Here is a 26098-nt window from a genome sequence, read left to right as displayed (position 1 = left end):
TCCTACCTTGGCCTCCCTAGTAGCTGAGACCACAGGCACATGCCACCATCCCCAGCTAAAACCACATTTTAAATCTGGCAAAAAAAAAAAAAAAAGCTTCATGCTTCAAAATCTCTCCTGCCCTTTGACCTAGTGAGGTTACCTGGACTCTCCAAAAACCAGTAAGTCCCTTCATGGCAAGGCTGGACTCGTTGTGCTCATACTGGGCAGTTTTCTTTTTTTCTGAATACTTATTATTACAATTAATACTTAATTGAAATAGGAGCCCAAAGCAGTAGCTGGGAATGTCCCAAATCATTTCTCTCATGAAACCTCAATTCTTCTTCCTCCCAGTAATCCAAGGAGTAGAGTGGATCAGATTGAACTTAAAGGTATAATAAGTAAAAGAAGATAAATTCAAAAGCACTTTTGCCTTTCAACACCTCATCCCTTCTGAAATATTTTAAATAGTGTTTTAGGGAAAAGAAAAGTTGAAGACGGGTAAATAAACCGTTGAATTAAGTTATTCTTTTCCTATACATCTGAAGTATTTTATTAGCTTGCTGAATATCTAGAAAGACCTGGAAACCTACAGGGCCCTTTGTTCTGTGAGGGCCTCCCCTTTGCATTCCTTCTGACCCACCAGTGCCCACTCCCCACCACTTATCCCTAACAGAGACCTGTCTTAGTGCATTAATGAAATCACTAATGTCTAGCAATAGACACCCTAATACCACTGTTCCTAGAATGACATGTATATTACACTCTGCCTCCGTATCTTTCATGAGGGAGTTTTTATGTGTCACTAAAAAATACTGTATAACACTCTTTATTAGCCCCATGATACCCCAGCCCATCAATACTTGTCCAGGCCTGATGAGATCATGCTATGCTTCTTAATCAGAGTGAAAGACAGCAGGAAATAACTTTATGAAAAAATCAATTAAAAACCAGTTGCCCAGGTGAACAAAACACATCTTTGGGGCATGAGAAAAGGAGTAATAATGAAATGAAGTGGCAGGAGGCACTGCTGAGAAAAAGGCCTAGTGATTACTGGTCATCTTGGTGTATGTCACTTTTCTTTTTGTTTTATTTACATAAAACCCTTTCATTCAAACACAAAAGACAGTCACTATTCTCAGGTGCTCTGAATGAGGTTTCTAGGAACAGCGATGGGTTTTTGCAGAACCATCTATAGACACACCTGGTCCACAACACAGCCAGCCACAGGCGAGAAGTCAAACTGATAGCAAGGTAATGCAGACCTTGGATTTCTGCTTCAGAAATGATGCAGCAATGATGGCTTAGTATACGTGCTGCTGAAGCAAGCACAGAAATGATGGCTTAAAGTGCAGATTTCTGGGTCTATTCCCAGAGAATCTTTTGTTGAGAAGAACACAGAAATCTGAATTTTAAGTAAACATGCCAGATGAGTTTCATGCAAAAATAAAGGCTGAGCACCACTCTTGCAAGAGGCATGACCCATAAGCCGGCAGTCTTCATAGTGCAGAAAGTTCACCAGATGGCCACCAGATGGTCAGGTCTCCCAGTGTATCCACCCATGTAACCACACACCCCAACCAAGATATGGAACATTTTCCTCCCTAGAAAGTTCCCTCAAACCCCGTTGCTGTCCTGCCTCATCCCCCACCCAGACAACCAATGATCTGACTTTCATCTCCCTAGGTTAGTTTTGCCTGTTGCAGAACTTTGTACAAGTAGAACCATACTCTGTTGTGTCTTGCTTCTTTTGCACAGTCATGTCTATGAGATGTCATGATATAATGAATGGATAGAACTCAGCACAGTGTAAGGTCCTTGTGCATGAATGCCAGCTGCTATCATCATCATTATCAATATCATTGTATCCTCTGAAGATTTATTATAGTTTTCTTTGCTATTCAAAAATAATGGGAATAAGTATGGTGGCTGCACAGCCTGGGAAAATACTTTCATTATGGGTTGTTAGGCTTCTTGTTAAAAGGCCAAACTTCTTTAGGAACACCCTGAGACAGCAGACATAAGTTGGCCAGGTAGCTTGGTTGCAATACAGCTACCACATAGTGATCACCAGAGCTCTGAGACACTGCTGATAGCTGTTTTATCATGGGTTCCTTTTTATCATGGGTTCCTAGAGAGCCAAGCCACAATTGTTACATAAATATTCCTGCTTAAGAAATACTGGCTCATGGAGCTCATGAGTAATGAAGCCAGATTCCTTCAGAGGTAGGAAGAGGCCTTTAAGGAGAGAACAGCCCTACCTATACCTCGGCTTCTAGAAAGCTGACAATGGGGTTGTGTGTGTTCCTTTTAATTGCTTTCCATCTATTATGATACTTAGAATACAATTATTTAGAAAAACAGGAAGAATGTGACAGGACACAATTATTACTCTTGTGTTCATTTCTGGTTCAATTGGGGTTCTATGGGAATGTAGATAGGAGAGAAACTAGATTAGGCTTACTTATTTTATTATTTATATATTTGTTTGTGTCAAGAAGGCTTTCAACTCAGAGCAGATTAGAAATTCTTTCCAGGAAAATTAAATCTGGGCTTAAAAAAATATATGGCACTAAGCTCTATTTAGTAAGGTGAATTCCCCTGGTAGAAAGCCCAATATTAGACATTATGCCCTGCTTGGAAAAAATAACATTCATATTAAATAGTTTGCATTTGTGGGGGGAAGAGGGATACCATAAAACAAAAAAGCAGAAGTAAGTAAGGGCAATATTTCGCTGGCATGCTAATAGTAACACAACAAACTAGCTCATGGAGATGGCATAATATTTTATCCCATGGCAGCCAACGTATTAGTGATGGACCATAAGGGAGACAAAGTGAGGAGTCTGAAACTCTCTTATGACACTTGGAACAAGCACTCTGTGCCCCTAGCAGTCCTGTTCACTGGTGGCTGCACAGGAAAAATCCCTTTGGTCTGCTTTTATTACTTGATTTTGTGGGCATTCCTATTCAGTAATCTTTTTGATAAATATTTGTTCAGTGCCAATTTTTTTTTACCAGGTACTGTACAAACTTCAAGCTTCTTTTGGCTCTAACCGAAAAACAAAAAAGAATATCATTTTAATATGGACTGTTATTTCCATGTAACACTCCAATGTCCAATATAGACATGCTAATTCCATGAAAATTTTGTCTTGGATGTATTTTTAGATTTGTAGAACTATTATTTCTTTCAAACAGATAAAACTGGAGGGTTTGATTTGTGTCTTGTTCCTTCACAGTCTCATCACATTGTGTACTGCATATTTTACTCTGTCATCTCCCTTGGGATTTGATCTGCTTGAAGGCAGGGTCTTATTCTAATCTCCCCACTTAGCATGGGGTCTGGGACACTGGAATTACTCAAAAACTTATTGATTAGATGAATGAACAAGAACAGAGAAGCTTTTCTAATTTGCCTCATAAAAATACTTGCAGAAATAAACACGTAGTAGACAGTGGTTAAGAAGCACCTGAATTTTAAATATGCATTCTCTGGAAACTTCCTAGAAATCCTAATTAGGTCTAGGGTGGGTCTCAGGAATGCAAGTGTTTAACAAGCTCCCAAGTAATTCTTATCACCAGGCACGTTTGAGAAACTCTACTCTGAAGTAAAATATTATTGACAGATGATACTTTGGAAAATCAAGAATACTTCAGCTGGAGCCATATTTGTATGGACAATAAGCATTAGTACCTAAAGCACAATAAAGATTAAGCTAATGCCAGTGTTCAAGTAGAAGCTCTGTTTTAGAGCCAGCCTTCCTCTTCATAGTAGCATATCACTAAGTGATTTTGACTCTGCTTCGGTGCACAGAGGCCTGAAGCCCCACCTTCTCAGGGTGCTGGACCATAGTAGTCCCATTTCTACTACTTCCATCTCCTTGTTTCAATTTCTGATGTAAATGAGGGCCATTCCAAGGTTGTCTGAGAGGTAAATTTACTGCCCATTGATTTTCACAAATCCTGTGGGTCCTGTGAAATCCTCTTAAATGAGTATCAGATACAGGGGCAAAACTGAGAAATTGAATAGGAAACGCCATAGTTCAGAGTGAAACGTGAATGTTCATCTGTTCTGCTGAAAAACATAGGCCCAGTGTGATCTGGCATAAGCCCAGGCTGATGTTGGTAAACACATATTTTAAGGAAAAGCCTCAGATATGCCCCAATTATTGTATAGATGTCCAGGTTAGAGCAGGACAAATGGGGCAGTGACTCTAATTGGCTCCTTGGACAAATTCAAATTTTGAATAAGCCAGGGAAATTGTGAGAGCGTGACATCATATAGTGGTAACTTCTTGCAAAAGTATTACTTAACTGACATCCTAAAACCATATGGCTTCTCCTAGAATCAGTCACCAAATGCCACTTGCATGGTTATAAAGCCACAGTGATATGCAATGATGCCTCTGCCAGTGAATGACTGGCAACCTGAGTCAGTCACCTTTCCTCCACCCTGGCCCCCAATGCAATAGGCTTTCATGCAAAATTGCCCATTTGCATTTCAGTGTAATTGAACACATTGAGTATAGCTACTCTGTTAGCGTTTCCTCTGCTAGGTGCTAGAAGTAAAAAGCAAAATGAGCCATGGTGTGTGACCATGCAGGGTTTATCATTTGATAGAATAGTTGCCTAAAATAAACAACATCATAAGGATAGAATGTGTTAAATCCCCAATTGTGACATAGAACAGTGCTTGTCAAACTTTAATGTGCATATGAATCTAGGGATCTTGTTATAATGCAGATTCTGATTCAGCTGATGTAAGATAGAGCCCAAGGTTCCGCATTTCTATTATAACAAGCTGTCAGGCAACACGATGCTGATCTGAGGATCACACTTTAAGTAACAAGGCATTCAACATTCAAGTAAGAGGATCAGGAAGGTAGCCAGATATATGCATGTGGAATTCAGCAGAAAGGTGAAGATACAATTTGGGGAGTTATAGAAATCTAGATGACACTTAAAATCATTAGATTGACTCAAGTGGCCAAGACAGTGAGTGTGGAGAAAGAAGATGAAGGAGCAGAACATTGATGCTGCATTTTAAGCAAGCGAATTTGGCTGCATCCAATGGTTCCTTTTGAGATTAGTGAAAAACAGAACAGCAAGGCTGGAGTTCAGTTGTAAAGGGACTCAAATGCCACTTTAAGAAGTTTGGACTTGAAGGAACAATTCTTGTTCTTGACAGTCGTGGGGGAAACTAGCTGATGGCAAGATGACATCAGCTAGTTGTAGTCACACCACCCAGTCCTTACACAGAGTCGTATAAAACAAGTTAGGCTAATATGCTACTCTGGGGCTCTGAAAATTCCACAAAACATTTAAGCGAGCAATTTTGAGAGACTTTCTCAATGTGGCAAACAAGTTATTCCTGTAACTGAGGGCAGACTATGAATATGACACATCTCTGTTTGGTAATTGCTTTATTTCGGATTAAGACTAGCAATTTTCTTGTCAGAGACAGGCATGCAGTAGAAAGGGAGTGGGGAAATTTGGACAGCGCAGGCAGTTTTTGCAACTTGAAAAGCCATCTGCAGTTATTTTCTTTTAATATGGCAGATTTGGCATTAGCATCAACTTTATTTTCTCTTGTGGTCTTTTTTTCTTTTTTTTCTTTTTTTTTTTTTTTTTTGATACTCTGTAGAGCTCAAAACTTTATTAACTCTGTTAAGCACAGACCTGTTGTGTCTTGTTATTCCTCTCTAAACTGTACTCTATTCCAAGAGTTCTTGGGAGAAGTGGTTGAGAAACTTGGAAAAACTGGATGCTGGTAAGGGGCACTCAGGTTTTAATAATCTCATTCACCTTAGTCATTATACCAAATGTGCAAATCCCCAGAATTGCACTGAGCTCTTTGTAACCAGCTAGTCACCATGTGTTTATGTGTCTTTTAGATCTTAACATGTATGTGTTAATCCAGCCTTCCCACAGACACCTACTGCAGACATCCATACCCAGTGATCACGTGATCAACATGACTAACACACTCCATTTACTGAAAAGAGCAGTCATCATTTTTTCCCAGAATCCTTGGCCTACTCTATTCTTTTTCAAAGCCATTTTTGGAAGTAGTAGAATGTAACAAGAGAAGAGAATACAGGAGATTTCCCTTTATCTACAACATTCTATATTATTTACATATAAAAGTGTGATGCAAAAGGACATAATGTTAACATTTGTTAATCTTGGACAGTGACTATTCTCCTGTTTGTTATATTTATCTTCCCTCCTTTTTAATATTGTGACTTTTTTTTTTTTCCCCAAAATAATAGCAATGAAAACTCTGCTGAGAACTCAGGGTAAACAGACCTGGAGGCACAGAGCAGTTTCCCTCTGAATTGTCTTTCTTGCCTCCACTTGCCTTCAATCAGAAATCATGTCAAGAGATGAAGGAAGTACTCATGAACTTTTGTACCTTAACTTAGAACTACTTTTGGATATGGTGATTTTTTAACACCTTTTTTTTTTTTGGTTAATCTCCATGCAATAAAATTCACTCTTTTTGATGTTCAGTTCAATGCATTTTGGTGAATGCAGTCTGTAGCCACCACGGTCAAGACACCAGATGGCTCCATCACCTTTTATATTCAACTCCCTCTGTCACCTTGACTATTGGCAACCACCGTACTGTCTCTGCTCATATAGGTTGCTTTTCCCAGCATTTAAAAAAATGTACAGTCAATTCCTTTAATTTTTGTTTTTAAGTGACTTCAATTTCATGTATTCTAATTATGAGAGGATTCAATGAGCACACTATCACTCTAAATTTTCCAAACCCACAGTTAGGAGTAAAAGTCATTTGACTTCTTATCATAAAACACACACTTGGTCATTCAGGCCCAAAATATCAAATCCATATCTTCTGATAGTTGCATTTAATTCACTTATCTTTTTGTGTAAGTGGATTTCACATGGATCTCCCATAGAGAGCTAATTGCAGCTCACATTTAGCCATTAGATTCTCACATGTAATTTCTGTCAACATCGCTGGGAAGGGTGCAGAATGAACTAAAGGCAAAATTTATTTCACTCTCAAAGGTTAACCAGGACTTCCTTTCCAGTTTCCATTTTGTGTCAGAGCTCATAGTAAGCTGATCTGACACGAAGGTGACAGCATTTCTTTTCTTCCTTTGTTCCATTTAATTATTTTTAAAAGAGACATAAAAAAGTTTTAAGATTGCTTTCAGCACCTCCTTTTCAAATGCTACATTCCAAGTTTAAGCTCGAACTTAACTGTAATGAGATTGTTATCAACACCTGACAGAAAAAATAAAAGCATTATGAATGAATATACTCAACCCCCCTCTTGACAAGACCGCTTATATCTTCTCTTATGAAAGCACAGTATAGATTCTTTCTGTCTGCTTTTTATGCATATCATTTTCATAATCTACCTAGGTGTCTAAATCATTCTAGGGATTTCTGAGAAACTGACTTCATTCTGCACATGCTGTGGAGGGAAAAAAATCGAAATGAGGAGTGGAAACATCACTCCACCTTTGTGCTCCCTTAGAAGTAACTTTGAGTTTTTGCCCGAAGCAATTAGAAGACACATTTCTGTTTGGGAAATACACATGCTCTATCAGTGGAAGTCAGGAAGCAAGCATGATTATTTTCTTTAGTAATTTAGAAAAGACAATTTTACAGCATGCTTTAGGAATTTAAAAAGCCCCAAACAGTCCAGAAATTCAGAAATCATAAGAAGTAGCATACAGACAGACAGACAGACACATGACTTTGTATGGACTTTCATCATTTTAGCACACATTATTTTAAGGTGCTTAATGTACATATCACATGATAGTTTTAATTTACCATAATGTTTTTATGATATCAAATGAACAGAAACTCATCTTTTTCCATAAGGAACAAATCTAACACATATGCACAAAAATAACTTTACAGCATTAAACGCAAAGAGAAAACAGTAAAGAGCTGTGTGGTCTGTCATATTTTAATAGTAATGCATTGCTTAATGATAGATTCATTCTAAGACAATGCATCGTTAGTGTTGTCACTGTGCAAACATCATAGAGTGTACTTACACAAACCCAGATGATACAAACTACTACACACCTAGGCTAGATGTGTAGCACATTGCTTCTAGGCTACAAACCAGTACAGCCTGTGACTGCACTGAATACTGTAGGCAACTGTAACACAATGGTAAGTATTTGTATACCTAAGGTAAGCATTTGTACAGCAAATATATTGTTAAAAGATACAAAATAGTATATTTTTGGCACTTAATGGAGCTTACAGGACTGGAAGTTGCTCTGGGTGAGTCAGTGAATGAGTGGTGAGTGAATGTGAAGGCCTAGGATAATACTGTACAGTACTGTGGACTTTATGAACACTCTAAACTTAGGCTACACTAAATTTATTTTAAAAACTTTCTTTCTTCAATTAATTATTAACCTTAGTTTACTGTAACATTTTTTACTTTATAAACTTTTTAATTTTTTAAAACTTTTTGGAGTGGTCTGGCAAGATGGCCAAATAGGAACAGCTCCAGTCTGCAGCTCCCTGCAAGATCCACGCAGAAGGCAGGTGATTTTATTTCCAACTGAGGTACATAGTTCATCTCATTGGGGCTGGTTGGATAGTGGGTGCAGCCCACGGAGGGCGAGCTGAAGTAGGGCAGGGAGTTGCCTCACTCAGGAAGTGCAAGGGGTTGGGGGATTTCTCATTCCTCGCCAAGGGAAGCCATGAGGGACTGTTCCAGGAGGAATGGTACACTCCTGCCCAGATACAGTGCTTTTCCCATGGTCTTCACAACCAGCAGACCAGGAGATTCCCTCCATTGCCTGGCTCGGTGGGTCCCATGCCCATGGAGCCCAGCAAGCTAAGATTCATTGACTTGAAATTCTCGCTGCTGGCGCAGCAGTCTGGGACACTTGAGGTTGGTTGGGGGAAGGGTGTCGACCATTGCTGAGGCTTCAGTAGGTGGTTTTACTCCCACAGTGTAAACAAAGCTTCCCGGGAAGTTTGAACTGGGTAGAGTCCACCATAGCTCAGCAAGGCCAACTGCCTCTCTAGATTCCACCTCTGTGGGCAGGGCATCTCTGAACAAAAGGCAGCAGCCTCAGTCAGGGACCTACAGATAAAACCCCCATCTCCCTGGGACAGAGCACTAGGGAAAGGGGTGGCTGTGGGTGTAACTTCAGCAGACTTAAATGTCCCTGCCAGATAGCTCTGAAGAGAGCAGTGGTTCTCCCAGCACAGTGTTAGAGCTCTGATAATGCACAGACTGCCTCCCCAAGTGGGTCCCTGACCCCCATGTAGCCTGACTGGGAGATACCTCCCAGTTGGGGCTGACAGACACCTCATACAGGAGAGCTCTGGCTGACATCTAGTGGGTGCCCCTCTGGGACAAACCTTCCAGAGGAAGGATCAGGCAGCAATAGTTGTTGTTCTGCAGCCTCTGCTGGTGATATCTAGGCAAACAGGTTCTGGAGGGGACCTCCAGCAAACTTCAACAGAACTTCAGCTGAGGGGTCTGTCTGTTAGAAGGAAAACTAACAAACAGAAAGGAATAGCATTAGCATCAACAAAAAGGACGTCCACACCAAAACTCCATCTGTAGGTCACCAACATCAAAGACCAAAGGTAGATAAAACCACAAAGATGGGGAGAAACCAGTACAGAAAGGATGAAAATTCCAAAAACCAGAACACCTCTTCTCCTCCAAAGGATCACAACTCCTCTCCAGCAAGGGAGCAAAACTGTATGAAGAATCAGTTTGACAAATTGACAGAAGTATGATTCAGAAGGTGGGTAATAACAAACAACTCCAAGCTAAAGGAGCATGTTCTAACCCAACTCAAGGAAGCTAAGAAACTTGAAAAAAGATTAGACGAATTGCTAACTATAATAACCAGTGTAGAGAAGAATATAAACGACCTGATGGAGCTGAAAAACACAGCACGAGAACTTTGAGAAGCATGCACAAGTTTCAATAGCGAAATCGATCAAGCGGAAGAAAGGATGTCAGAGATTGAAGATCAACTTAATGAAATAAAGCACGAAGTCAAGATTAAAGAAAAAAGAGGAAAAGAAATGAACAAAGCCTCCAAGAAATATGGGACTATGTGAAAAGACCAAATCTATGTTTGATTGATATACCTGAAAGTGACGAGGAGAATGGAACCAAGTTGGAAAACACTCTTCAGGATATTATCCAGGAGAACTTCCCCAACCTAGCAAGACAGGCCAACATTCAAATTCAGGAAATACAGAGAACACCACAAAGATATTCCTCAAAAAGAGCAACCCCAAGACACTTAATTTTCAGATTCACCAAGGTTGAAATGAAGGAAAAAATGTTAAGGGCAGCCAGAGAGAAAGGTCAGGTTACCAACAAAGGGAAGCCCATCAGACTAACAGCGGATCTCTCTGCAGAAACCCTACAAGTCAGAAGATAGTAGGGGCCAATATTCAACATTCTTAGAGGAAGAATTTTCAACCCAGAATTTCATATCCAGCCAAACTAAGCTTCATAAGTGAAGGAGTAATAAAGTCCTTTACAGACAAGCAAATGCTGAGAGATTTTGTGACCACCAGACCTGCCTTAGAAGAGCTCCTAAAGAAAGCACTAAATATGGAAAGGAAAAATTTGTACCAGCCACTGCAAAAACATGCCAAACTGTAAAGACCATCCATGCTATGAAGAAACTGCATCAACCAACAGGGAAAATAACCAGCTAGCATTATAATGACAGGATCAAATTCACTACATAACGATATTAATCTTAAATGTAAATAGGCTAAATGCCCCAATTAAAAGACACAGACTGGCAAACTGGATAAAGAGTCAAGACCCATTGATGTGCTGTATTCAGGAGACTCATCTAAAGTGCAAAGACACACATAGGCTCAAAATAAAGGGATGGAAGAAGATTTACCTAGCAAATGGAAAGCAGAAAAAAGCAGGGGTTGCAATCCTAGTCTCTGATAAAACAGATTTTAAACAAACAAAAGTCAAAAGAGACAAAGAAGGGCATTACATAATGGTAAAGGGATCAATGCAACAAGAAGAGTGAACTATCCTAAATATAGATGCACCCACTACAGGAGAACCCAGATTTGTGAAACAAGTTCTTAGAGACCTACAAAGAGACTTAGACTCCCACACAATAATAGTGGGAGACTTGAACACCCCACTGTCAATATTAGACAGATCAATGAGACAGAAAATTAACAAGGATATCCAGGACTTGAACTCAGCTCTGGACCAAGGAGACCTAATAGACATCTATAGAACTCTCCACGCCAAATCAACAGAATATACATTCTTCTCAGCACCACATCACACTTATTCTAAAATTGACCACATAATTGGAAGTAAAGCAGTCCTCAGCAAATGTAAAAGAACAGAAATCACAACAAACTGTCTCTCAGACCACAGAGCAATCAAATTCGAACTTAGGATTAAGAAACTCACTCAAAACTACACAATTACATGGACACTGAACAACCTTCTCCTGAACAACTACTGAGTAAGTAACAAAATGAAGACAGAAATTAAGATGTTCTTTAAAACCAATGAGAACAAAGACAGAATGTACCAGAATCTCTGGGACACATTTAAAGCAGTGTGTAGAGGGAAATTTATAGCACTAAATGCCCACAAAAGAAAGCAGGAAAGATCTAAAATTGACACCCTAACATCACAATTAAAAGAACTAGAGAAGCAAGAGCAAACAAATTCGAAAGCTAGCAGAAGACAAGAAATAACTAAGATCAGAGCAGAACTGAAGGAGATAGGGACTCAAAAAAAAAGCCTTCAAAAAAAATCAGTGAATCCAGGAGCTGGTTTTTTGAAAAGATCAACAAAATAGATTGACTGCTAGTTAGACTAATAAGGAAAAAAGAGAAGAATCAAATAGATTCAATGAAAAATGACAAAGGGGATATAACCACTGACCCCACAGAAATACAAACTACCATCAGAGAATACTATAAACACCTCTACACAAATGAACTAGAAAATCTAGAAGAAATGGATAAATTCCTGGACACATACACCGTCCCAAGACTAAACCAGGAAGAAGTTGAATCTCTGAATAGACCAATAACAGGTTCTGAAATTGAGGCAGTTATTAATACCCTACCAACAAAAAAAAGCCCAGGACCAGATGGATTCACAGCCAGATTCTACCAGAGGTACAAAGAGGAGCTGGTACCATTCCTTCTGAAACTATTCCAATCTATAGAAAAAGAGGGAATCCTCCCTAACTCATTTTATTAGGCCAGCATCATCCTGATACCAAAATCTGTCAGATACACAACAAAAAAAGAAAATTTCAGGCCAATATCCCTGATGAACATAGATGCGAAAATCCTCAATAAAATATTGCAAATCGAATCCAGCAGCACATCAAAAAGCTTATCCACCACTACCAAGTCAGCTTCAATCCTGGGATGCAAGGCTCGTTTCACATACACAAGTCAATAAACATGATCCATCACATAAGCAGAGCCAACGACAAAAACCACATGATTATCGCAAAAGATGCGGAAAAGACCGTCAACAAAATTCAACAGTCCTTTATGCTAAAAACTCTCAATAAACTAGATATTGATGGAATGTATCTCAAAATAATAAGAGCTATTCATAACCCACAGCTAATATCATACTGAATGGGCAAAAACTGGAAGCATTCCCTTTGAAAACTGGCACAAGACAAGGATGCCCTCTCTCACTCCAATTCAATATAGTGTTGGAAGTTCTGGCCAGGATAATCAGGCAAGAGAAAGAAATAAAGGGTATTCAATTAGGAAAAGAGGAAGTCAAATTGTCCCTGTTTGCAGATGACCTGATTCTATATTTAGAAAACCCCATCGTCTCAGCCCAAAATCTCCTTAAGCTAATAAGCAACTTCAGCAAAGTCTCAGGATACAAACTCAATGTGCAAAAATCACAAGCATTCTTATACAATAACAGAGAGCAAAATTATGAGTGAACTCCCATTCACAATTGCTTCAAAGAGAATAAAATACCTAAGAATCCAACATACAAGGGATGTGAAGGACCTCTTCAAGGAGAACTACAAACCACTGCTCAGTGAAATAAAAGAGGACACAAACAAATGGAAAAACATTCAATGCTCATGGATAGGAAGAATCAATATTGTGAAAATGGCCATACTGCCCAAAATAATTTATAGATTCAATGCTATCCCCATCAAGCTACAATTGGAAAAAACTACTTTAAACTTCATATAGAACCAAAATGAGCCCACATAGCCAAGACAATCCTAAGCAACAAGAACAAAGCTGGAGGCATCATGCTACCTGACTTCAAATTATACTACAAGGCTACAGTAACCAAATCAGCATGGTACTGGTACCAAAACAGATATATGACCAATGGAACAGAACAGAGGCCTCAGAAATAATACCACACATCTACAACCATCTGATCTTTGACAAACCTGACAAAAACAAGAAATGGGGAAAGGATTCCTGATTTAATAAATGGTGCTGGGAAAACTGACTAGCTATATGTAGAAAGCTGAAACTGGATCCCTTCCTTACACCTTATACAAAAATTAATTCAAGATGGATTAAAGACTTTAATGTAAGACCTAAAACCATAAAAACCCAAGAAGAAAACCTAGGCAATACCATTCAGGACATAGGCATAAGCAAAGACTTCAGGACTAAAACACCAAAAGCAGTGGCAACAAAAGCCAAAATGACAAATGGGATCTAATTAAATGAAAGAGCTTCTGCACAGCAAAAGAAACTATCATCAGAGTGAACAGGCAATCTACAGAATGGGAGAAAAGTTTTGCAATCTATCCATCTGACAAAGGGCTAATATCCAGAATCTATAAATAACTTAAAACAAATTTACAAGAAAAAAACAACCCCATCAAAAAATGGGAGAAGGATATGAACAGACACTTCTCAAAAGAAGACATTTATGCAGCCAACAAACTTATGAAAAAATGTGCATCATCACTGGTCGTTAGAGAAATGCCAATCAAACCCACAATGAGATACCATCTCATGCCAGTTAGAATGGCGATCATTAAAAAGTCAGGAAACAACAGATACTGGAGAGGATATGAAGAAATAGGAACACTTTTACACTGTTGGTGGGAGTGTAAATTAGTTCAACCATTGTGGATGACAGTGTGGTGATTCCTCAAGGATCTTGAACTAGAAATACCATTTGACCCAGTATTCCCATCACTTGGTATATACCCAAAGGATTATAAATCATTCTACTATAAAGAGACATGAATATGTATTTTTTATTGCAGCACTGTTCACAATAGTAAAGTCTTGGAACCAACCCAAATGTCTATCAATGATAGACTAGATTAAGAAAATGTGGCACATATACACCATGGAATACTATGCAGCCATAAAAAAGGATGAGTTAATGTCCTTTGGAGGGACATGGATGAATCTGGAAACCATCATTCTCAGCAAAGTAACACAAGAAGAGAAAAACCAAATACTGCAAGTTCTCACTCATAAGTGGGAACTGAACAATGAGAACACATGAACACAAGGAGGGGAACATCACACACTGGGGCCTCTCAGGGGGTAGGGAGCTGCAGGAGGGATAGCATTAGGAGAAATACCTAATGTAAATGACGAGTTGGTGGGTGCAGCAAACCAACATGGCACATGTATACCTATGTAACAAACCTGCACATTGTGCACATGTACCCCAGAACTTAAAGTAAAATAATAATAAAAAAACTTTTTGACTCTTGTAATACTTACTACAAAATTATTTTAAAAATACAAATACATTGTACAGCTAAAAAAAAAGTGTTTTTCTTTATGTCCTTATTCTATAAACTTTTTCTTCTACTTTTTTTTTTTTTTAACTTTTTAAAATTTTTGTTTAAAACTAAGACACACACATTAGCCTAGGCCTGTACAGGGTCAGGATCATCAATATCACTGTCATCCACCTCTATATCTTGTCCCACTGGAAAGTCTTCAGGGGCAATAGCAGTTCCATTATAATCTCACAGGATCACCATCATATATGTGGTTTATCATGGGCCAAAACTTTGTTATGTAGCACATGACTCAGTCATGTCACTTATCATAGAGTGTGCCTACACAGACTTAGATGGAATAGATGTTTTTATTTATATATTTTTAATATGGAAAACCAAATATCTCAGGACCACTGCTGAATATTAATTATTTCCCCTACTTGTTCTGCAATGCCAATATCAACTGCGACATATCAGGTTTCTATATATGTTCTATTATAATCTTATGGGACCACCGTCATAAATGTGGTCCACCACTGACTAAAATATCACTGTGTAGCACATGATTGTACATATAGCTTTACATGATTTTTAAATCTTTAATATGAAAATTGTATTTGTATGCATTCTTTAGATAAAGGAAGAAGCAGTTTAATGTATTTTTTAAAACTGGAAGCCAAAATAATCAGCTCCTAATCTACATTCCCATTATAACACTTCGGACTTTTAAAATTTACACATATGGTCTACTTGAATATGCAAGCAAATACATCCCTGCAAAGAAAAGACAAATATTTATGTACAAATAAATAGTGTTTTAGCGAACAGGCACTCAGATGTAAGCGCTGATGTTTTATGGCTTGACTCTTAGCCTCAATAAAACATGCTCAAGAGGCGGCATTTTTCTTTAGGAATAAGTCATAACTTTGCCATAGAGGGCTATTAGGAGACCATTTACTGACATGGGACTGAACTTACAATTCCCACAGAGAAATGTTATTTTAAAAGGAAGGCTGACATAGGAGATTTTCGGGAAAATCCCCCCTGGAGACCTGAAGTTCCCCTGGTGCCAGGCATGTAATGCCATTTTCCTTATTGAAATAGAGAATATCATGTTGCAGCAATTGTTCTTAAGGGAGATATGGCATAAGCACATCACTTCTGCATGTACGGTACCTGCAGGTCTACATTTTGGAAGACTAGTAACATGAAATTGCAGGCTGTTGTTAGAGCTCTTCTGGCTTGCATAAGAGAATGTTTATTTCTTTATCTATATATGGAGAGACATGTCCTTTAGTTTAAGGTCAAATAATATCTCCTGGGGGGAAGACTTGACCAACTGTCTAATGGGATTGAGTCCTTGGGGGTAGTAAATCAATTTCATCATAAAACTGCAACTTCTGTCCTCTAATGCTCCAGAGTGGTTTTAAAAAGTGGCCAGGGCCCTCTCCCCTCCATCGGTAACTGGACCTGTGATGAGAACTTCAGGGCATAGATTCATCTGGCAGCTCCCCTCTCCTGTTTTCATCCAAACATGGAATCAGGCCCTAGGGAAGTATACCATTTTTTTGTCAGGGGACTAAAAGCAATGTGGGTAATAATAGTTAATTGGACATTGCATTTAATGTAGAATAAAGCAGGTAAAACCCTTTGTCTAGTCCCTCTGTGTCACTTGATCTGCTGAAATTTCTTTTCCGTGCTTTGAAAATAGCCAAAGCACAGACTAGCTAGAGAGAAGCAACCTTGATTTGGCCCAGCCTTCTAGCTCACCGTTTCCATGTAAGCATGATGGGCAGGATCTCCAACACCGGGCAGAGCAATTCATCAGTCAGTGTTTACTGAAGAGTGAGCAAGAGGAAACGAGCTAAAGTCACAGTAGGAAACTTTGGGTTTCATATAAGATATAGTTGGAAAATACCTTACATTTACATATAGGACTCCATTTTTCAAATCATTATCTTGTTTTATCCATCCAGCAACCCATCATGGGAAGAAGGGGCCTTATTATGGCTATTAAGTTTACAATAAGGGAACTAAAGAGATTCTTCACTTTCTTCTCAATAGACAAAGTCCCTGCAGAGTTCATCTACTCCAATGACTAACATTCCAATAACAACAGCTAACATTTTTTGAGTGTTTACTATGAGCAAGTTATTCTGCTTAGTGCTTTACATGCATTTATCTAATTTATTCCTCTCAACATCTGTGAGATATACATAGGATGGCAGAGAAGTGATAGATAAGCAAAATGATGTACTGTAGTTGAAACAGCTCTGGGCTCAGAGTCTGATTAAAAGTGCAGGTACACAGGTGGTATGGCTTACAGGTAACTTAAAGGAAACCTAGAGGCAGCCTGCTTGCCCTTGAAGCCCGCCTTCACCTCCCAGTTCTCTGGTCTTTGGCAAATTACTCAATCATTCTTACCCTCCCTTTCCTTATCTGTTTAAATGTGGATAAAGTCTCACTGAGTTTTGAGTGGATTGAAAGAGTTTACACAAATAACCTGTTTGGAGCAGTGCTTGGCACATAATTAGTGCCCCATTAAGTGTCAGTAACATTATTTTTACTTCTTGCTGGATGCCATCGGACACATCACTTTACCTCTCTGAACCTCAAGGTTCTTACCTGAGAAAATACTTATATTAATACTTGTTTACTTCATAGGCTTAATAGGTATAATATATATGAAAAAGAAGGCTGGGCGTGGTGGCTCACGCCTGTAATCCCAGCACTTTGTAATCCCGCCGAGGCGGGCGGATCACAAGGTCAGGAGATTGAGACCACGGTGAAACCCCATCTCTACTAAAAATATAAAAAATTAGCCGGGCGTGGTGGCGGGCGCCAGTAGTCCCAGCTACTCGGGAGGCTGAGGCAGGAGAATGGCATGAACCCGGGAGGTGGAGTTTGCAGCAGGTTGAGATCGTGCCACTGCACTCCAGCCTGAGCAACAGAGCGAGACTCCATCTCAAAACAAAACGAAAATGAAAATAGTATTTTAATTATATAATTTTAGAGTGATTTGGTATCATTTTATGACTTCCGAGTTTATCTCTAGTTCTGACCAGTCTCCTAAGATATACTCCTGAATTTCCTACTGACCATTTTCATATGGAATTAAAAGGCATAAATTCCTTGATTTGTTCTCTAAATAAATGCTAAGCAGTTGCTCTGGGCCAAAAGGTAGGGCATAGAGAAAAACATGTGGTATGTGTTCTCAAAGAGTTTGCAATCCTGGAGTAGACACACACAAGAAACCAATGTTAACAACACAGTATCCAAATTTGTTATGAATGACGAGACTAAAGGAAGAAGACTCAGCTTGCAAGGGACAGGGGGACCACAAAATGTCCCCCAGGAGGTAGCATTTCAACATCATCGTAGCCCAAAACAACCTTGTGGTCAGTACAGTCATCCTTTCTTTCTCTATATGTCTTTTTTAAAAATGTGAATTTTTATCTGTCTCAAATGCCTCATGATGGCTTGCTATATACAAGAGGAACAATGGCTAAGGGCCTCTCAAATAATTTCTTCATGTTGTAAGTCTACTAGGGTTGGGCTTAAAGGATATAAAGAATCAAGCAACTCATCATAAATCTTCAACCACAATTTGTTTGGTAGGGAAAAATCTAGATTTTCTCGAACAGGTTTCAGAAGATGGAGTCTATGGCCAATCTTTCATTAGGTATCTTAATAACTTGATATAATTAGCCAGAAAGAGTCATGGAATGATTATTTTTAACACCCCTGATATCTCATCCCACCATTTCAAGACTTAACCCAGTGTTTCTCAAACTCTTTCTTGGAAGTGTCACTAATGGCAGCCAACAGGAGCCAGGTATCCTTACAGGGCCTGGGCAGAGCTTGGGGCCATCCACAAGCACAATATTTTTTGAAGTTTCAAGATGACTGTGGATTTTGTAGCCTTAGCCATAAGCTACATATCCTTATGTAAATATCCTATTATTTTACATCTTATACTATTTAACAATATAAGATTATTTTCTCTCCAAATCTGGTTTTATTTCTTAGTACTTATATATTTTTTTCAGTCATAAAAGCTATGTCATTGTAGGAAATTAGAAAGCTATATCAAATTACAAATTTAAAATGAAGCTTTTTCTGGCTGGGCACAGTAGCTCACGCCTGTAATCCCAGCACTTTGGGAGGCTGAGACGGGCAGATCACCTGAAGTCAGGAATTCGAGACCAGCCTGGCCAACATGGTGAAACCCTGTCTCTACTAAAAATACAAAAATTAGCTGGGTGTCGTGGTACATGCCTGTAATCCCAGCTACTCTGGATGCTGAGGCAGGAGAATTGCTTGAACCTGGGAGGTGGAGGTTGCAGTGAGCTGAGATCGTGCCATTGCACTCCAGCCTGGGTGACAGAGTGAGACTCTGTCTCAAACAAACAAAAATTAAATTAAACTTTTCTATAATATAATTCCCAAACTACTAACCATTTTTGGTGCCTTTCCTTCTAAGTATTATAATATACAGATATAGATATAAACATATAATTGTGTGAATACATACGTACAATTTGAAGTCATCTCTATATCTTTCAGGGTCATATCCTGCTTTTTTTTTAACTTAATAGTAATTATTTGATGATTTGGTGAACATTTTTATTTAATGGCTTGATGAGTGTAAAAGTTTAAAGTACAGAATCTATAGCTTGGATTTGAATCCAAACTTAGCTCATTTACTAGCCTTGGGTTCCTCATCTATAAATGGAAGTTAATAATATTGCCTTCTGCAAACAGTTGTGAGAATGAAACGATTTAATGTATGTGAAGTGCTTAGACACAGCCTGGCACAGCGTGAAGGCCTAGATAAGGGTTAGTACAATTTTTTCTCAATGATTTGAGAAGCTACTTTTGTCATATACTGAATTCCCTTATGTATTTTGATCTACTTCCAGATGTTCTGTTTTCTTCCACTGACAGCAATCTTATTTATGTAGCCACACTACCTTGTTTTACGTGTTCTTTATACAAAGAGGCCAAACTGGTGTGGCTAATTCTCTTGATTACTCTTCTTTTTCAGAATTTGTGTCTGCCTATTTTTGTGGTCCATTTTCCGCATGAACTTTAGAATAACTTGCTTAACTAAAATACTTTTAATATTTACACTTAAATTGCATCTGTGGAATATCTGAATATATGAGCCTTTACAATGCTTTTATAACTTACTGCTCTTCATTTTCATTACATACGCCTTTATTCTTATCTTAGTCTACTCTATTATAGGGGCTTTTTTCTACCATAGTCTCTCCCCGCTCTGATACCTAGTTATTTCTTAAAAATTTGCTCTCAAACTTGACATTTAAAAAGAGGAAGGAAAAGAGAAATAACATTCTGGCATTTAGAAAGCAGCATCTATGCAGCTATGTACCACGTAGCATTCCCAAGTATGCCCCTTGGAAATGGTGCTGTAAGATAACAGGTTGTATTTTGCAGAAAAAATAAGGGGTTGTGTGATTAAACACATGTAGAAATTCTAAGTTAAACAAAACTAAATACATTTTTTACTCTGTAAGAACATCCAGAAACTTTAATATAGGTAATTTTTTTCTGACTCTCTAAAAGGAGGTATATTTTACATAAGGGCCCAAACTTTTGGCTATGTGAGCTTTTCAGAAGAAACAACTCGTAGTAATTAAACTCCTGAATATACTGGTTTGGGAAACTCTGCCAAAAGGGATTGCCTCTGAGATTTTGGTACCGAAGGTGACTTCTTTTTCCTCTTTCTACAAGCACTGCTCGAGGAGGTGGACTAATGGTTTTAAAATCTAGGATAACTGGTCTTAAATCTAAATGAAATTCCTCTCATATTTGGTCTGTGGGTTGACTGAGTTCCCCTTTCTGATGATGATGTGCATTTTCATCTCTTTCAATGCCTTTGTGTGTGTTTCAGTGGGAAGTCAGGAGAGACTAAACTGGCAAAACGCTGACCTAAATGAGAAGCCTGGTCCCATATTCCACCAGTTACACACTCAACTAACTTAACACTGAATTGTTGACTAATACAGAGCAAATGGTTCCTAAAATTTATAGCAAATTATTTTTAAAACTCAATATTTGATAGAGAATAATTTTTCTCCTTCAGGGAATTTTTATTATTTAAACAAAACAACAGTCTGCACAAGTATTAGGCAATGTACCAAAATAAAGGGTTTTTTTTCTTTTCCTTTTTTTTTTTTTTTTTTTTTTTTGTTGGCAGGAGAGAAATTATTTTCATGTAGTCATTTGTTGGACCTTGGGGTAAAATTATATTTCATAGTTCCCTTGTTCCCAGGCTGTGGTTAAAAAAAAAAAGAGAGAGAGAGATTGATGTCTGAAATTTCAAGTGTATTTGTCTTACAAATTTGTTTGATTCTCTTGGGAATAATTATCTAATATCATTTGGGTTAGTAATTCCTTAGGAATGACCTTTCTGTTATAATTAGTAACTTACATGCAGCTAAGAAAAGTGAAAGTTAATGGACTTAGTTTCTTGCATTGCTGCTTTATTAAACTGTTAATCTCTGAAACAAACAACAAGAGTCCTAGAGACACTGCTCAGTGGAGTAATCATGTTCCCTTTCATTTGCTGAGAATAGGTAATGTAGACATACATGGTAACATAACAATGGTCAGTAAGTAAAACCTCATTATACAATACTAAATCTATATACACAAGGGAAAGGTATGTCCAATGGCTGTTGGGAGGAACTTCCAATAATTTCTTCTTTCCCAGTTTCCCAGACATTAGATTCAAGACTTCAGTGGAACAGGAAAGAATGAAAAAACAAAGGTAGAAAGGAAGGGAGAGGAAATACAAAAAAGAAAGAAAAAATGATCTTATAAATGGTGAATCCACAAAGTCACAAATCTTTAATAAGAAACCAAAAATAGAAAGAAGGAAAATAAAAGAAAAATTTTAAAAATACTTAGCTTTATGTAACCCACTCACAACTTTGGTCAATGTATGAGCTAGAAAAAACGGTAAGGGAATTTGAAAGAGTCTTCAAGTTTCCAGTAGAGGATGGGAGCAACCTAGCTTTGGAACTATGAGTGAATTGGTTCTTTTCTGAGTCTTAGGTGAAGATTACAGTATAATGTTAGATCTTTGCATACACTGAGATTTCTCCATAGTCATAGACTGTTGGTCATATACCCTCAGGACACCAAGAAAACTCTTTAACCCAGCCACAAGATAAATGGATTATTTTTCTTTTTTACAATTTTTACAAATATTGTTTAATAAAGCAGGTACAGACTACGTCCATTTAAAATGCATAGCCCAGGCCAAAAATTACAAATAAAATAAAGAAGAACAGTATTCTGTTGTATTCATTTCTGCATGAAAACTTTTTAAATTGTTAATGAAAATTAGAACTGCTCTGGGGTCTTCTGACAAGATTTTTTGAGATGGGGTCTCGCTCTGTCACCCAGGCTGGAGTGAAGTGGCATGATCTCGGCTCACTGTAACCTTTGCCTCCCAGGTTCAAGCGATTATCCTGCCTCAGCCTCCCAAGTAGCTGAGACTACAGGTGTGCACCACCATACCCAGCTAATGTTTTATTTTTTTGTACTTTTAGTAGAGATGGGTTTTGACATGTTGGCTAGGTTTGTCTTGAACTACTGAGCCTGAGCAATCCACCTGCCTTGGCCTTCCAAAATGCTGGGACTACAGGCATGAGCCACTGTGCTTGGCCCTAACAAGAGTTTTAAAAAATCTTAAAATGCCTTTTCTTCAATGAAGCCATCTTTGGAGTTAGGCATTACTCTCACCTTTTCTGTTGTCTTGACTTCAACCTGATATTCCTCTTCTTTCTTGAAGTAGCTTCAAGTTAAGAAAAGGTCATTTTTCCCCAGTCCAGTTCTCTGAAAAACTTCTACCTGCCACTGAAAGTCATAGTCCAGGAGTAAGCCATCACATGCTAGAACCTCAGGGCCAACTGGAAAGTCATTATGAACCCTTGGATTGATCTATCTCATTTATCACCAAATGCCCAAAAACACATGGTCCTGAGAAAGGTAGCCTCTCTGTGCACACGTGTACTTTTTCAAAAGGAGATGGCAATACGAAGGGGGCTGGGCTTGATCACCAAAAGTCAGCACAATGAAAACAAACAATAATGGATAATGAACATTAGAATTCAAATTAGCAGCTGTTTTAAAAAGATTGGGGTTCCAGTTTTCAATTTCATTTTGAACACCACATTACAAAAAAAAAAAAATTAAAGATTGAGGGGAGAAGAAAAATAAAAAGAATATCTAAACTGTTGGATGTTGGTTCCTGATAAGCTTCAATCATGTCTTCTTCCTCCATTCCCAGTTCTTTTGAAATATGATTATCAGCGCTTCTCTGACTTTCAAAGAGAAACCCGAGTAAATTCATTGGAACGCTCTGTCTTTGACAGTATAATTCTTTGAGTTTCTTGAGATGTGTTGTCATTTTCTCTTTGAAGTGAATCTCACTGCTATCCTGTCTAATGACTTTGAGTTTAATGTATTTTGTTTCCTTCTTATTCCCCAAGTCCTCAGTTGAAGGTTTTGCCTCCTGGTCAGACATGGTGACAGTGGTTTCACCACAGCAGCCTCCGGTAGGCAGAACCTCACTCCAGGGTTGACAAATCCATTTTCCTTCCCCATGGTACAACATCGCAGCAGCCATAAATGAATTCTTTTTCTATGTGTCCTTAAGTTCAAATAAAAAGCTCAACTATGGAATGCATTATACACTGTTGTTTATCTTATTGGTTTCAACAATTTAATGCAGGATCCATAAGCAGTTCTAATCATCAGATAAAAAAACTAAAACTTAGTAGAAACATTGAATAGATGGCATCTACTTTCATCTCCTACTTCATAAGGGGATGTCCTTTCATGCCAGGTTAGTACTAGCCTGTTGTTCTTAAGCTGATACAGTATTTCTCCAGTCACAATGGTATCTGGCTATAGACCCTAACTATTAGGATGAGCTTTTAAAGATCATACATGGAACCTGCATCAGTTGAAGAGCAGTTAGTGAGAACCTTTCATAAAGGACTGGTCCTCCATTTAAAACAAGAGCTCTTTCCCAGGGCAAAATGAATCAGTAAGAAAGCCCCAGTGTCCTCTAATAAAAAACCCAAAAATTTGATGCCTAGATCACTTGCAAATGTTGAATCTGAATTTATATCACCATGTGTTGTGGGAGTCTCATTCTGAAAATTTGATGTAAACACTGGTCTTGGGCCTATGAACTTCTAAGGGTATCCAACAGAAGCAAACTGTATGGGAGAATACTCCCATAATCTAGGATGTACTGAACTGCTTTTTTAAAAAAATCCCTACTAATGAGTCCCTCCTAAGAAAACTATAAAGCAATAAGGAAAAAATCCACAATAACTGAGAGTCATCAGACTTAACTAATAGGATAATCAGAGTCCAATGATGTTAAAAGAACTATAAAATAAGTTCACTTTAACATGGTTAAAAAATAAAGAAAAAAGTAGAAGCCATCATGAAGTAATAGAATACAATGAAATTAACTAAAATATTTTGAACAGAACCAAATAAAACTTCTAGGAATAAAAATGTAGGCGCTGAGTTCAAAACTCAATGACTGCATTAAAAGCAAACCAGCCACTCCGAAAGAGAGAATGAATTAGGAGATGGATTTGGGGAAACTATCTAGATAATGGCAGAGAGAGATTCAGAAAATAAAGATGGAACACACGAGAGTTTAAGGAGCACACAGAACAGAAAGCAGAAGTCCAGCATGCAGAGAATTTCTAGAACTAGAGAATAGGAAGAATGGTGGTGTGGAACTCAATTATCATAAGCCTTGAATAATTTTAATGGAGTATTTGTTACAATTGTCATTGAAAAGTAGAGGACATGTGTTTCATAAACAGTTAATGAAGATCATCAGAAGAATGGAAAGACAGCTCCAGTAGAGCTTTCAAGGATACAGAGTACTAGGTTAGCCATTCATCTTTTAGATGAAGGAGCAGTCAGGAAACTGAGTTTCTTTCAATTCAGTTTACTAACAAGAGTGAAAAAACCTTTTCTGTAATACACAACAGTTTCTTCTTTTAGCATTTCTAAGGACTGCTGACTTGTGAACTTGAAACCATGAATATTTGTTTTAGGGAATTGCATGTGGTAGATTGTTGTTGCAGAGAATCATATTTGTTTACTTCAAATTGTGACTACAGCTTGTGATTTTGATATTTCCCATTTTCTTTTTAAGAAAAGAACACATTTTCCAACTAAAATAAAAAAGATTCAGTTATTTTAAAGACATTTTTTAGTTACAGGAAAAATATCTTATTCTTCCACAACTGACATGAGTGAAAAGCTGGAGAATATTCTACAATTGAGGAAAGACATGAATCCTTATGTTAGGAAGCAAATGAGTCCAGCAGCAGAAATAAGAATTAATGCACACCTAGGTGTACCATAGGACATAGAAAAACACCCAGGATACAAAGAAAGCCTTCAGAATGACCAGGATGAAAAGTCCAATTACCTACCAAGGAGCAACAATTACAGTGGCATAAAACTTATTACTCATTTATTCATGCATTCTACATGGTCCCCAAATATTTCTTAAACCCCTACTTTATGCCAGACACTATTCCAGGTAGCTTGGGTAAATCTATAAATGGGAAAGGGGAAGGGGAAGAAGCAAGGGGGAAAGGAGAGAAAGAGAGGAAAGGAAGGAAGAAAAATAGAAAAGAAAGAAAGAAAAAGAGAAGGAAGGAAAGAGGGAGGGAGGAAAGAAGGAAGGAAAAACAAAAAAGGGATGAAAAAGGAAAAGGTCAGAAGGTGAGAGAATATCTTTAAATTGAAATAACCTTGTGATAATTAACTTACTAATTGTAGCCTCTGTGATCTTGTTAAATCGAACTCCAACATGGCACAAGTATACATATGTAACAAACCTGCACGCTGTGCACATGTACCCTAGAACTTAAAGTATAATAAAAAAAAAAAATTGAACTCAATCTGCCTAGTTTCCTTTTTTACTAAAATACAGTCCTTAGTGGTTGTAGTAATTTTCTAGTGCTGCTGTAACAAATTATCACACAATAGTGGCTTAATACAACACAAATTATTACCTTACCGTTCTGGAGGTCAGAATCCAAAACCAGTCTCACTGAGCTAAAATCAAGGAGTCATTTTCGTAGGCTGTCTCCTACAGAGGCTCTAGAGGTAAATCTGTTTTCTTACCTTTTCTGGCATTTAAAGGCTTCCTGTATTCCTTGGCTCAGGGCCCCTTCCTCCATCTTCAAAGCCAGCAGTGTAGAATCTTTCAATCTCTCTCTCTCCCTGGCCTCCTTTCTCCATCTGCACTTCTCTTTCTCCTTTTTCTCTCCCTCACATGCACA

The 26098-nt window shown here is 38.1% G+C and overlaps 1 protein-coding gene across 1 annotated transcript; it reads right to left on the bottom strand.

The window, feature by feature from the left end:
- Window positions 1-1934: 1934 nt before the first annotated feature.
- Window positions 1935-23292, bottom strand: LOC112627068 (small ubiquitin-related modifier 1-like). Its single transcript, XM_025389412.1, has 2 exons — window positions 23001-23292; window positions 1935-2110 (listed from the first exon to the last, which is right to left on the bottom strand). The coding sequence occupies exons 1-2, from the start codon at window positions 23290-23292 to the stop codon at window positions 1935-1937; spliced, it is 468 nt and encodes a 155-aa protein (XP_025245197.1).
- Window positions 23293-26098: the final 2806 nt, after the last annotated feature.

Source organism: Theropithecus gelada, chromosome 6 (genome assembly GCF_003255815.1).
Source record: "Theropithecus gelada isolate Dixy chromosome 6, Tgel_1.0, whole genome shotgun sequence".
Taxonomy (NCBI): domain Eukaryota; kingdom Metazoa; phylum Chordata; class Mammalia; order Primates; family Cercopithecidae; genus Theropithecus; species Theropithecus gelada.
This window is presented reverse-complemented; position numbering and strand designations above follow the sequence as displayed.

Bases quoted from the DNA above. Each gene is read 5' to 3' on its own strand.
- LOC112627068 (XM_025389412.1), bottom strand. From the start codon at position 23,292: ATGTCTGACCAGGAGGCAAAACCTTCAACTGAGGACTTGGGGAATAAG. The intron at 2,111-23,000 runs GTTTAGATATTC...TTGGCTCTCTAG, and splicing joins TCAGGAACCAACATCCAACA to GAACCCATGATAAAAAGGAA.